Source organism: Nematolebias whitei, chromosome 5 (assembly GCF_014905685.2).
Source record: "Nematolebias whitei isolate Nwh7 chromosome 5, NemWhi1, whole genome shotgun sequence".
NCBI classification, from domain to species: domain Eukaryota; kingdom Metazoa; phylum Chordata; class Actinopteri; order Cyprinodontiformes; family Rivulidae; genus Nematolebias; species Nematolebias whitei.
Genome location: NC_056502.1, coordinates 12,251,522 through 12,266,411, shown reverse-complemented (window position 1 = coordinate 12,266,411; position 14,890 = coordinate 12,251,522). Strand labels below are relative to the sequence as shown.

General features: G+C 38.5%; 1 protein-coding gene and 1 non-coding gene across 2 annotated transcripts; both read right to left on the bottom strand.

The window, feature by feature from the left end:
* Window positions 1-4,552: 4,552 nt before the first annotated feature.
* Window positions 4,553-13,191, bottom strand: ppp1r8b (protein phosphatase 1, regulatory subunit 8b). The gene is made up of 7 exons (XM_037676577.1): window positions 13,058-13,191; window positions 12,560-12,620; window positions 10,061-10,214; window positions 8,970-9,187; window positions 5,607-5,751; window positions 5,140-5,204; window positions 4,553-4,906 (listed from the first exon to the last, which is right to left on the bottom strand). The coding sequence occupies exons 1-7, from the start codon at window positions 13,189-13,191 to the stop codon at window positions 4,553-4,555; spliced, it is 1,131 nt and encodes a 376-aa protein (XP_037532505.1).
* On the bottom strand, window positions 10,276-10,438 carry LOC119410453. The gene has a single exon (XR_005186839.1).
* Window positions 13,192-14,890: the final 1,699 nt, after the last annotated feature.

Below are 14,890 nucleotides of genomic sequence, written 5' to 3'. Positions count from 1 at the left end.
GAGGTGGAACACCTGGAGAGCTGGTGCAGAGAGAATAACCTTCACATCAATGTGAAGAAGACAAAGGAGATGATTGTGGACTTCAGAAGGAACAAAAACACCTACACCCCCCTGAACATAAGAGGATCTGCGGTGGAAGTGGTCTCCAGCTACAAGTACTTGGGTGTACACATGAATGACAACCTCAGCTGGAGCAACAACACCACCAGCCTGATCAAGAAAGCTCATCAGAGACTCTACTTCCTCAGGCGACTGAGACGAGCTGGTCTGGGAAGCTCAGTCCTCACCTCCTTCTACAGGTGTGCAGTGGAGAGCATCCTGTGCTCGAGCATCAACGTGTGGCATGGAGGCTGCACAGCTGCAGAAAGAAAAGCTTTGCAGAGAGTGTTGAAGGCTGCACAGAAGTCTGCTGGAGTCAGTCTCCCCACCATCTACACCTCCAGATGCAGGAAGAGGGCCACCTGCATCATGAAGGACCCCACTCACCCAGCACACACACTTTTTGCCCCACTCCCCTCAGGAAGGAGGTTAAGGAGCATTAAGTGTAGAACCACTAGACTGAGGAACAGCTTCTACCCTGAGGCTGTTAGACTCATGAATCTCTAACTAGAATAATCACTGTGAAAAACCATATCATGTTGCTGCTGATCTGTTTCATGTTGCTGCTGATCTGTTTCAATGTTGATGTGTTCATGCGTGCACATCTGCTCACAGACTCATGTTCATGTTTGTGCTGATGTTCAATGTTTTATGTTATGAGTGCTTAGTGTATATTTAGTTGATGTTTTTCTTAGTTCATATCTTAGATGTTATTACTGTTTTTCTTATACATTTTATTGTTGGATGTAACTGGGACCCTGTGTACATAATTTCGCTCCACCACATGTACCACATGAGGTGCGAATGACAATAAAGAAACTCTGACTCTGACTCTGACTCTAAAGGATGCGTACAAATTGAGAATAACAAGTGAAAATAAAATGGCATTTAAAAAAAATGCAACCAAAAAAAACTGCTAGGTTGTAAGGTGATGTAGAAAACACAAAACAAGAACATGTCTGCATTGTTTTTTTGTTTGTTTGTTGCCACAGAAGAAGAGAAAGCTCGCAATGTCAAAAGTCAATGTTTCTTTGTTTGTTATACGCATCACATGCGGTACATGTGGTGGAACGAAATTGTGTACACATGATCCCAGTTACAGCCAACAAAAGTATAAATTGTAAAAGAAAAACAGTAAAAAGATCTAAGCTATGAACTGAGAAAAACAAACTAAAAATATGCTAAGCACTAGTAGTATAAAAACAATACGCCGAACAGCAGCACGAACATGAGTCTGTGTGAGCAGATGAGCACGCATGAACACAGCAACATGAAACAGATCAGCAGCAACATGTGATTTTTCACAGTGATTATTCTGGTTAGAGATTCATGAGTCTAACGGCTCTCCACTGCACACTGTAGAAGGTGGTGAGGACTGAGCTTCCCAGACCAGCTCGCCTCAGTCGCCTGACAAAGTAGTCTCTAATGAGCTTTCTTGATCAGGCTGGAAGTATTGTTGCCCCAGCTGAGGTTGTCATTCTGGTGCACACCCAAGTACTTGTACTTGTTCACATATTTTGATTAACATTCGTGTTAAGGCCCTGCAAAATCCAGACTAAAAGATGTAATAACTAGAAAACTAGAGAAACTGCATTTCCTGTGAAAATGCAGTGTGAATGCTTAATGCAGAAAAACTTACTGAAAAACAACTGAAATTAGCTATAAAACATACATAAAAGTAGCTGAAAATGTAGAACAAGCTTAAATTAGCAGAAGAAAGTGGAAAGAACACATTTGCCCAATTAGACTTAAAGAAGCAGACATGAGCACAAAAAAGTGGAAATTATCTGAAAAAAGCAGAAATTTGAGAAAAAAAAGATTGAAAGGTAGCTAAAAAATAATAAAAAAAACCTTAAATTACCAGAAGGACGTGGAGAGAACACATTTTTGGTGAATTAAGCTGGAAAAAGTTGACAGGAGTGTCAAAAATGTGAAATTATCTGAAAATGCTAGCTGAAAATAGTCAAGCTGAAATAACTAGCATAAATAAGCTGAAAGGAGCACAACAAGCTGAAATTAGCAGAAAGAAGTTAATTAGGCTGACAGTAACAGAAATTACCACAAAACTTTAAAAAAATATCTGAAAACAGCTTAAATTAGCTGAAGATGCTAAACATGTAGCTGAAAGGGTAGAACAAGCATTAGCATTAGCAGAAAGAACACATTTGCCCAATTAGGCTGAAAGAAGCCAAAATGAGCACAAAGAAGTGGACATTACATGAAAAAAATATTGAAATTAGCAAATCACAGCTGAAAAGTATAGCTAAAAAAAAAGCAGAAAGCTTACTGGTAAATTACACGAAGTGAGCACATTTTTGTTAGATTAGGTTGAAAAAGTTTAAATGAGCGCAAAAAAAAAGTGGAAATAGCCCCTCAAAAATCTAAAATTACCATAAAAACAGCTAAATAGTAGCTAAGATAACTGAAACTTGCATAAATAAGCTGAAAGGAGCATAACAAGTTGAAATTAGCAGAAAGATGTTAGAAGAAGCACAAAAATGTTGGTTAGCAGAAGAATCTGAAAGGAGCACAAAACAGCTAAAATTAGCTGATAGTAGCTGAAAAAAAGTTTAAATTTGCACAAAGCTGAAAGAAGCTGAACCAGAACAAAATGTGAAAGAAGCAGGAAAAGGTGGTAAACAGATCTAAAGAGTTGAAGGATGTAAAATGAGCTCAATTCATTTTCTGAGACAAAAAATGGCAGAAAAGGCTAAATATTTCAAAAAGCTAAAGGTGCACCAATATCAAATGTCATTGCACCCTTCTCCTGAACGTTTTGATTTGTTGAAATAGCTCAGAAATTGTGGAACGAGAAATATGACGAAAAACGTACAAAAGAAAAATGTGTCACGGTAATAAATGCTTCATAACCACTCGCACAATTAGTTACGGTGATCCCACAAAGCTCACAGAAAACTTTCCACAGATGATGCCACTGTAATGACTAGATCTGTGCACAAACTGCAAACAGAAGAACCAGAAAGGCTAATAAGGCAAAAGTAATTCCTTTTTTTATTTACAATCATATTACAAAACCCACACATTAAAAGGGACAAAGTCACAATACAGTTTGTAAAAATTAAACCAGCTTGAGTTTCTCAGCCAATTTCCAAGACTCAGGTGAGTTCAAGGGTGAACTTTTTTTTAAAAAATTTTATTTACCATTTCCTTAAATTTACTCGATTATGTAACCGAACTAAAACCATCCAGATGTTTTGGCAGTTTCTATGAAACCCCCTAGCCCTTTAGTTTAAAAACTCACATTTTTCCCAACATGCTCTTTAAAAAGAAATGGTGTCGAGAGACTGCTGCCCGAGGATCCCAGATGCATTTTATCCTTTTCGTGTACAATTTAATCGAAACACTGCACTTATTCTAAACTATAGGTGGTGACATGTCTTAATTCTCAAGTTGGTAAAAAAAAAAAAAAAGCATAAGTTAAAACTAAATCGTATACTGTAGCATGTACGTAAGTAACCATTAATTCAGCATAAACTCAAACCATTTTGTTCTTGACGTCCAACTAAACATAAAATAAAGCCTGTAAAATGATGACAGTACATCTGAGCTGGGGACATAAACTAAATGAAATGTAATGTACTAAAAAAATATTGTTCAGATAGGGTTGCAATAAAAAAAATAACAATAAAAAAAAATCTAACAGTATTCACCATCTCTTTTATGGGATACCAAATTTAGTTTCTGGTTAGGATTTGTGCAAAAGGTCACACTCACTGCTACACACACCTTTGAGCCAAACCTCATTAAAAACTGATCTTTTTGGTAAAGTCACCATCTAGTGGCTTGATGAAAAAAATACATGGAACGTTGCTATTGATTTGTTGAACTTAGTTCAAATATTTATTCCATTCATCCATTATCTTTACCCACTTCTTCCTTTTCAGGTCACAGGGGTCACTGGTGCCCGTATCATTCCTTTTCATTAAATCAATTTGTCTTCTACTGAAAAACGCAGCCCCATGTTTTAAACTACCGGTAACTCACATAAGCACTAGACAATTTTTGACTTTGTACGCTGTAAGTAAAAATACATTTTAAATTTGTTTTAACATCTTTATAAACATTCTGAAGGAATGAAAATGTATATGTAAAAAAAAAAAACTTTGAGCCTATAACTCAGTCACCAAATCCATGTAGACGTTCTAATAGTTCATCAAACCGTCACTCTGCAGCTCTTTAACAGGTGTTTTAAATTTAGCTCCGTTTTATTTGCAGTAAACAGGAATATGAAATTCATGAGCAACTTATCGACAGTTGACTTGGTGATGAAAATTATATCTTGTGACAGACAACAGAGACGTTGGGTGGTGCATTTTGAAGTTATAAAGAAAAACACAGTAACAAATTGAGAAAAATAAAATATTAGGGTTCCTCCTCTGCTAGGTCACAGTCCCTGCTGGGAGCCTGAGTGTCAGCAGCATTATCAAACTGGTTAGATGAGTAGTGAAGGAGTGGGTTTCTTCCCTGGCCAAGCTTCTTTGGCGTACTTCTTTTTGCGTGGCTCGTTGTGGGTCTCTGGCATGTAGGGGATTGTTACAGGTGTGGGGTTGAGGGTGACAGGGGGCTGGGGAGCCTCTGGGGCCAAGTCTACCTCTGGTGCAGGATTAGGGAAGGGCAGAGGAAGCCCTCCCTGCATGGCAGCCCCTCCTGGAGCTCCTGTAGGCTTGTGCTCATGGCTGGTGGGAGGCAGGTCACCATAGAGACCACCACCTAAGCTGTAGCCGTGCATTCGCTTTGAAGTCAGGTCTTCAAGACCCAAAGTGTTTTGACTGTCTGATCGTCGTTTCTATAAAAAGGAATGAAAGATTAACAATTTCAAAAGTCAAATCCTTGAAGCTGATTCCATTTTCAGGTTCGTACACTTTGCCTTTACAGCTTACACTCGAGAGGCACTGGTGCCATGTTCACACTCCTCAAGAGCACGTACATTTTTAATGAAAGCATTTAATGTCTCAACACAGGCGTTTAAAACCCGTCAGGTGCAACGGATCATATTAAATACAGAAGATTCAGATTTACCTTGATGGGGATGACAGCTGTCTGTATCATGTTTCTAAAGCGTCCAACTGAGGGATCGATGTCCTCTGCGGGGGGGTGAGAAAAGACCATTTTCACAATTTTTTAAATTTCTTTGTACTAAAGTTAGAATTCACACACCTGATCGGCCGTTTATAAAACACGTCAAAAACCTTCAACATAGAATTCAATAAAGCTAACAGCAATAAGGCGCATTAATTGACGTGTTCACAGACTTTTTAAAAACAAACATTTAAAGAATTATTAATCAAATTGGGATTTAAATTTAGGAATTCAGATTTAAATTAAACTTTTACTAAAGAATCATAAAAGAATTTGTGCAAAGGCAAATAATCTGTAACAAACTAATATACCAAAAATAATGTTTTACTGCGATTACAAAAGAATGTGCTTACACAACTATTCAAGTACTTTTTGTGCTTTAGAGGTAGATTTACTTTGATCAGTACCTGGATTAATTATAGAGTCCTCTTCACTGAAAGTAACTCTAGAGCTTCTGCGTTTTCTTTTAGGCCTCTGGATTTCCAGGTTGCCTTCTTCAATGGTCAGGAGGGAGATGCGCTTGTTGTGAGCCGTGTTGAACTCCGTTAGGTTCTGGCAGGAAACATAAGTCACAAAAAGGTCATTGCATTAAAACCAGGATTTTAGTGGTGTAACAGTACACGTGGGTGTACTGAACCGTTTCGCTACAGCGCGTTCGGTTTGGTCCACGTGTGTAGCGTTTCGGTTATTTTTTTTCAATCATTAAATTATATTAACAAGAAATTATGCGCCGCGGACCTAAAGTTCTTAAGCGTGTTTCAGCACGGCACTATTATCTTGCAGCAGCAGCATTAGCCTAGCATCTCGTTGCGGTCTCCTGTTTGGGAACAATATCAGAGTCAGAGTCAGAGTCAGAGTTTCTTTATTGTCATTCGCACCTCATGTGGTACATGTGGTGGAGCGAAACTATGTACACAGGGTCCCAGCCACATCCAACAATAAAATGCACAAGAAAAACAGCAATAACATCCAAGATATGAACTAAGAAAAACATCAACTAAATATACACTAAGCACTCATAACATAAAACATTGAACATCACCACAAACATGAACATGAGTCTGTGAGCAGATGTGCATGCATGAACACATCAACATTGAAACAGATCAGCAGCAACATGAAACAGATCAGCAGCAACATGAAACAGATCAGCAGTAACATGATATGGTTTTTCACAGTGATTATTCTAGTTAGAGATTCATGAGTCTAACAGCCTCAGGGTAGAAGCTGTTAATATGGCTTTCTTGTTAAAAGGCAAGTGAACAAATCCAAAGCTGTGTGTCGACGTTGTTTCACAGAGATTGTTTCTGCCGCAGGCAACACATCTAACTTGTTAACGCTCTTGAAACGACATCATCCGAATGTGAACGTCTCTACTAGTAGCTTTGCTCAAAGACCGACAGCAGCAGCATTTACAGGTCCTTCTAAAAAAAATTAGCATATTGTGATAAAGGTCATTATTTTCCATAATGTAATGATAAAAAAATAAACTTTCATATATTTCAGATTCATTGCACACCAACTGAAATATTTCAGGTCTTTAATTGTTTTAATACTGTTCAGTTATGCACTCAATACTTGGTCGGGAATCCTTTTGCATGAATGACTGCTTCAATGCGGCGTGGCATGGAGGCAATCAGCCTGTGGCACTGCTGAGGTGTTATGGAGGCCCAGGATGCTTCGATAGCGGCCTTAAGCTCATCCAGAGTGTTGGGACTTGCGTCTCTCAACTTTCTCTTCACAATATCCCACAGGTTCTCTATGGGTTCAGGTCAGGAGAGTTGGCAGGCCAATTGAGCACAGTAATACCATGGTCAGTAAACCATTTACCAGTGGTTTTGGCACTGTGAGCAGGTGCCAGGTCGTGCTGAAAAATGAAATCTTCATCTCCATAAAGCTTTTCAGCAGATGGAAGCATGAAGTGCTCCAAAATCTCCTGATAGCTAGCTGCATTGACCCTGCCCTTGATAAAACACAGTGGACCAACACCAGCAGCTGACATGACACCCCAGACCATCACTGACTGTGGGTGCTTCACACTAGACTTCTGGCATTTCCTTCTCCCCAGTCTTCCTCCAGATTCTGGCACCTTGATTTCCGAATGACATGCAAAATTTGCTTTCATCCGAAAAAAGTACTTTGGACCACTGAGCAACAGTCCAGTGCTGCTTCTCTGTAGCCCAGGTCAGGCGCTTCTGCCACTGTTTCTGGTTCAAAAGTGGCTTGACCTGGGGAATGCGGCACCTGTAGCCCATTTCCTGCACATGCCTGTGCACGGTGGCTCTGGATGTTTCTACTCCAGACTCAGTCCACTGCTTCCGCAGGTCCCCCAAGGTCTGGAATCGGCCCTTCTCCACAATCCTCCTCAGGGTCCGGTCACCTCTTCTCGTTGTGCAGCGTTTTCTGCCACACTTTTCCCTTCCCACAGACTTCCCACTGAGGTGCCTTGATACAGCACTCTGGGAACAGCCTATTCGTTCAGCAATTTCTTTCTGTGTCTTACCCTCTTGCTTGAGGGTGTCAATGATGGCCTTCTGGACAGCAGTCAGGTCGGCAGTCTTACCCATGATTGCGTTTTTAAGTAATGAACAAGGCTGGGAGTTTTTAAAAGCCTTAGGAATCTTTTGCAGGTGTTTAGAGTTACGTCGTTGATTCAGATGGTTAGGTTAATAGCTTGTTTAGACAACCTTTTCATGATATGCTAATTTTTTGGGACAGGCATTTTGGGTTTTCATGAGCTGTATGCCATAATCATCAGTATTAAAACAAAGACCTGAAATATTTCAGTTGTTGTGCAATGAATCTGAAATATATGAAAGTTTCATTTTTATCATTACATTATGGAAAATAATGACCTTTATCACAATATGCTAATTTTTTGAGAAGGACCTGTATACAATCTTTATCAGGTAATTCAGTCCAAAGCAATAACACAAGCTGTAGGGAGTTTTTAAAGCTATGGATCTACGTCCAAATGTTGTTGATGCGCTGACTTTAATTATGATTAAAGTTCTTGAGCCCTGCTATGACATCCCATCACGTCAACACTTCAGCCAAAAAGTTGCAGCAGCACTTTATGAAAAAGCTAAAACTGATATTGTCCACAAGCCGGACCCAAGATTTAAAGCCCTGCCACATTGATGATGAGCGAGAGAGGATATTCAACCACCTCAGATGATTACCGTGCAAGAGGTATTGTTATTGTATTATTGTGATCTAATTAACCTTTTAATTTAAAATTATAATCTTGACTCATTTTTTTAATCTCTGTGTTGTTTGCAGTCTGAGGATGATAGCAGCTGAGTCTTCTTCATCCACCAGTTCACCTCCAGCTAAGACGTCTGTAATGACTGAACTTGTTTACTTGGCATATTTTCAAAATAAACATTTTGTAAGTCTTTATTTTGACCTTTTTTGTACCGAAAATTAACCGAACCGAGCCCTCCTTGAAACTGAACCGAACCGAAATGTGATTTTAGTGTACCGTTACACCCCTACAGGATATATATTTTACCAATCCCACATCAAACTGGACTGAATCCTTATAACTACTATCATTAACTCACGAGAAAAGTAAAGATGGCACAAACAGATCATTTAAAAAATTATGTTTGTTAAACGTTTGCAACATTTTAAAAGACCAACAATTTCAATGAAACTGATTAAAACTATTCAGCCTAACAAGAAGTCAGCCCAAAACCCAGGACACAATGAAATATCTAAACATAAATTTTAAAAATATATTTTAGAACATTAACAAATAAATGTACCTCAAGCTCCATCTCTTCCTCCGGAAGCCCGATCAGTCTTTTAAGCTCCTCCTCCTCGCCCGTCTTACTGTCTCCTGTGCCGGTGCTGCCTTGGGTTTGAGGTTTCTCTCTGATGGTGTAGGTGCGCGTCGAAGCCCCAAAAGATATTGTTGAGTCTATGGGAACCTGCTGAGGTTTGTGGGGCTCCAGGCGAATGTGTCCAAGGAAGGTACCATGTGCTAAAATGGTGACAATCAAAAGCAGTTTTTTTAGAAATCAGAGAAGTATTTCAGGAACAATACATCGAGATGATATTGTAAACAAATCTAAATATTTAATTCATATCGTTAAACATATTTTGTGATAATTTTCCATTAGACTCCATAATGTATATTAATGTCAAACTTTATTTTGACACATTAAATGCCACTTCCCATGTTTAATATAAGCATCTTTGGCCCCAAATTAATCTACTAGAGATCAGTTAAAAAACATTGAAAACATGTAACTCTTTTTTTTTTTTTTTTTTAAAGCAAACTATGACGTAAGGTTTTTATATGCAATGCAATTCTAAGGCTTGCATCCATAAATGTGGCAAAGGAAGATCTAACTTATTCTCTTCTAATTAATCTAAAAAGCTTTTTGGGGCCATCATTTTAAACACAAAGTACATCAGAGATGCACAACAACAATGCAAATAAAACCAGAATATTGTTGCCGCCATGATAACTAACACCAGGTGTAATCTAGTAGGAAAAAAAACACCAGGGCTAAAGTTTATGTTTTACACATAGCTGATGATTAACACCGTGTTTGATGCATCTTCAAATTAAGAAAATAATAAATCTGAATATTTGAAATACATGAAATACATGATAGACATACAAAGTACAACCGTTTACAGTTTAGAAACCAGAACAAGAAATCATTTTGCATGTTAACTTTGACATTAAACCAACTAAAAAAACAAACAAACAATTAGCTATAATAAAACTTGTTTCCTGACCACATAAAACATTTAATTTGGCAGCTGATGTTTCTCTTCACACAACAAACGTAATCTGCATCAGGACACTAAAAATGAATGTGAATGCGTGAGTGTGATCTCTTACTGCTATTAAGGTCTATAAGGAAGAGCCTTTTTAGATGTTTGTGGTAGACTAGCGCTGCGTGAACTCGTGAGCATGACTGATGGTCAATGGTGAAGTCACACCAGTCAGGGTTCCTCCCGAACAGATAGAACTTCTTTTCATCAATGATGAGTTTCTACAAAAAGAATAGGATGACTCAGTTATTAAAAATATTTGCGAACAGGTCAGTTTAATGCATCTGTGCCTCTGAGTTATAACTCTTCAGTGTCGCTCTCCACTGATGGGCTTAAATCTCATGGCTTAAGTTCCTCTTGCACCGTTTGAAGCCACGCAGCCACAGACAAACCCCGGTGTGCAGCACACCAGGGATGTAGACTGTCAGGCTCGTATCTGGTGCAGTCAACACTTACTAAGCACAATATTAATAATTAAAGTACATGCAGGGCCAAATGATTTCCTTGATGCGAAGAACACAGTCGCAACATTTGACAAATGAAAAAGGAATCCACAGTAAAACATGGAATATAAATAAATTCTTATATGTAGATATGATCTAAGAAATGTTGGCTTTTCTAACCCACCTAAATTTTTTTCAATAAGCAACCCCAACTTCTTACACCAACTCTCTAGTCATCAAAAAGGATACAAATAATGTATAAAATGTTTGTTTTTTTTTGGCAAATATGTTTTTTTTAATTTAACAAATTATAACAATTGCTAGATTTCATCCATCCATCCATCCATTTTCTTTACCCGTTTATTCCATTTTGGGTCACGGGGGTCGCTGGTGCCCATGTCCAGCAATCATTGTGCGAGGGGCAGGGTACAACCTGGACGGGTCGCAAGTCCATCACAGGGCCACATAGAGACAAACGAGACAAACAACCATTCACTCTCTCACTCACACCTAGGAACAATTTAGAGTTACCAATCAGCCTAACATGCATGTTTTTGGTCTGTGGGAGGAAACCGGAGTACCCGTAGAAAACCCACGCATGCACGGAGAGAACATGCAAACTCCACCCAGAAAGGCCCCTGGACCGGGGTTTGAACCAAGGACCTGCTCGCTGAGAGGCAGCAGCTCTACCAGTTGCGCCACCGTGCTAGATTTCAATAAACTTATAAATCTTTAGAATAACATAACACACAAAATAACAAAAAGGAGAATTCTCACTTAAAAAGACTAATTGTAAACTATAGTAAACTGGTTATAGCAGTGCCTACTGCATCCTCATGTCCTACTTAATAATCAGTGACGAATGCACAGACATTGCCGATTGCCAGTTTTTAAATGCCTAATATCAAACAAATAATCAGTTCAAGCCTAACAAGGTACTTATTTCAGAGCGTAAAGTATGAAAACATATTTTTTTTATGATTAAAAGAACAATTCTGTTTTGAAAGTCTTGTTGGCGCACAACTATGCCAATTTAGGTAAAGTGTTGACAAAACAAGAGAGGCCTCCATCAAACTCGCTTCTGTGTAGCGACAGCATAAGAAAGCTGTCCTGCAAAGCTTCCATTTGAAAAAAAAAAGGGCAGTCATTAAACAGCAGATATGAGACTGAGTAATCCCAAACATTATTACCAGTAGTGAGTGAGTTAAGTAGGACACCATCATAATACTATTATAGGCCATGTATTAGGTGTGAACTGCCGAGTATAGGTTTGGTTCACGTGTGTCACTTTCATTTTACCAAATGTTTCTTGAACTTTACATTGAGCGAATAAGTGAAGAACTATTTTACAAAAGACTGGAATGTTTTCTGTCATGTATAAATAACCTACAGGTAGATTTTTAGGCAGTTAATCAAAACATATGTTTTGTTGGACTGAAACACATTGCTGAGTTTAGACTTAACTTATTATTTAATATTTTTCAACTGAATCTGTTTTCATCGACCATATAATAAGAAACTTTTAAGATGACAAAAATGTTACACTGTCAAACAGGATTTTAGCAAATCAAACAATTAAAAAATATATATATTTTGGAGCCAGGCCTGGGGGAGGGGCTCGTTGGCGAGCACCTGGTGACCGGGTCTCTGGCCCGGTCGGGCTCAGCCAAAAGGAGCAACATGGGTTTGCCTTCTTGTGGACCCACCACCTCACCTATGGTCATGAGCTCTGGTAAGGATGCTTCCTGGGCGCCTCCCTAAAGAGGTGCTTCGGGCATGTCCAACAGGGAGGAGACCCCAGGGAAGACCCAGGACATGCTGGACAGACTATGTCTCTCGGTTGGCCTGGGAACGCCTTGGAATCCTCCCAGAAGAGCTGGAAGAGGTGGCTATGGAAAGAGATGTCTGGGCCTCCCTGCTCAAGCTGCTGCCCCCGCGACCAGATTTCGGAATAAGCGGAAGATAATGGATGGATGGATATTTTGGAATGAAATTAGTATGGCATCAGGACAAATTACACTGGATTTCATAGGGACCTTTACATGCTTCATTGTGACTCAACAATAACTTTAAATAGAAAAATAAATACTGCAATCTGAAGTGACATCTTCAAAACTAGTTACCTCTATCAGTTTGTCTCCTTTCATCACATCCAAATGCAGTCCTGTAGGCGGTTTCCCTGCCCTGAAAGCATAAGATTAAAAACTCCTTGAAACATTGTTTAAATTCATAATGACAATCGCAATAAATAAACCAACTGTACAGCTTTATTTCGTCTTCTAATGATTATTACGGTAAGTGGACCGGCTCTTCACTCTGTCGAAAATATGATCCCCAGTTTTATAACGTTTTTTATGTTTATAACAGTAATTCTAAAAATTCAGCAAATAATGCTTCTTCTAACTAAAACCAAACACAAAACGTCATTTTGTAAATTATTGCAAACATCATTGACGGGTTAGCTTCTAGCTCGACTAGATGCTAACGTTAGCTACAGAAATAGCAAGCTACTACCGCGTAAATGTGAGAAAAAAACACGGGGAAACAAAATGCTTTGCTCGTTTGCATCTAATAAACGATACATATATTCTGTTACGGCCCCAACATGTGCATTTTCTCACCATGATGGACAATCAAAGGGAGGTGGACCGTCTTTACTTATTTTAGCCGCCATCTTGCTACTGCACATTAAAGCTGCAGCATGTTGGGTAAATGTCGCGATGGAATTCTGGGAAATGAAGTCCTGCCACCACATGCATTTCGCACCTTATTCAACAACTGCTCTTGTAAAGTAGTAAATAAGACTCTGTAAAATACTCAATTCGAAGCAAACTTTGAAAACGTTTTTATTTCTTTTATTTGTTGTAATTATTATTGCTTGAGGTGCAATTTCAGAAAATGTGCAATATTATTATTTTTGTTCAGAATGTTTGATTTTGCAACTAGTACTAGTACTAGTAGTACTTTATCTTTAAGTTGTATAGTGCAGGGTGGGTTTGTGGTGTGAGCGAGGTGGGGGATGTTAGGGATTTACGGGGGCAGTGACCTTTTTGCAGGATGCATTTTGATGCAAGGCGTGCACATCAATGAACTGAAGTTCCATATTTTTTCAGTATGATGCTTGTTTTAGTGAAATCTCAGTTACAATGAATCATACTCATTTCAACACAACAAATCATATTCATTTCAACAGTTCAAGGGGCAATAAACACAATCATTTTTGCCATCAGATGTCAAAGTATTCTCAAGCAAAACTGAAAGCAGAAGCAGACAGTCATCATACGTCAAGAAATTACAACCTCACAAATGGGCAGAGAAGAGCAACAGAGACTTTCTCAAGCTCAATCAAAGAGTTACACAAAACATTTTCTTTGTGTCATTTATGGCATATAAAGACTCAAAAATGTAAGTTACCTGTATATTAAAAAATGGTATTGAAGTATATATTGTACCATATTTTCCAGCGTATAAGTCACAGTATTATGCAAAGATTTGTCAGTCCTGCGACTTATACGCTGAAGCAACTTATATGTTTTTTTTTCTCCATATTCATAACGCAGTTTTTGACTTATGCTTTAAATTTCAAAGAACTGCAACAGCGAGTCCTCCTGTGCACGCTCGCTTCACTCAGCTGGTGCAGTCGGAGGAATGCTGGAGAGCTAGAGGCTGCTATGGATGAATGGTGCTGCGCCACCCAGGCTAAATGAAGCTGATTTGACTATTACATAAACGCATAATAAACGTGACGGGTCAGCGGTGACACATAATAAATGTGACTTATGCGCCGAAGCGACTTATATACTTTTTTTTCCTCTTCATGATGCTTTTTTGACTGATGCGACTTATACTCAGGAGCGATTTATTCAAATCAGTTTAAATTCAGTTCAGTTCAGTTTATTTATATAGCGACAAGTCACAACAGAAGTCATCTCAGGGCACTGAACAGAAACATTCATATGTAAAAATATGCTGGAAAATACGGTAGTTTGAAAAAAATATAGTTAGGATGTTCAATCCCCATGTGGTCTTTACAGTCCCTCTGAACTGTATCTGTTTTTAAATTTTATCAGATGTTTGTTAACTTGCCAGTTAAAATAGAAATAAAATGGGTAAAAAAAGAAATGACTTAAGTAAAACACATTTTTAAAACTAACTAAAATGATTGAATCTAAATTGAGTCTAAATTAAGTTTTTCCATTGTGTTTTCATTAGTGTTAAAAATGCCAAATACAAACTATGAAATAAACTTAAAAGGTTATCCTGGACTGCCAAATGATGCAGTTTGAAAACATTTTCTCCGGTAGTTTTCCAGATACGTTGATATGCAATTCTGAAATGCAGGAAGCAATCAATATAAACAAAGCACCTTTATCCACATATTTGAGCATAAATATGTACCAATACATCAAAATTGTTGGACTTCTCAATCCCAGACAGCCCATTCATGAACATGA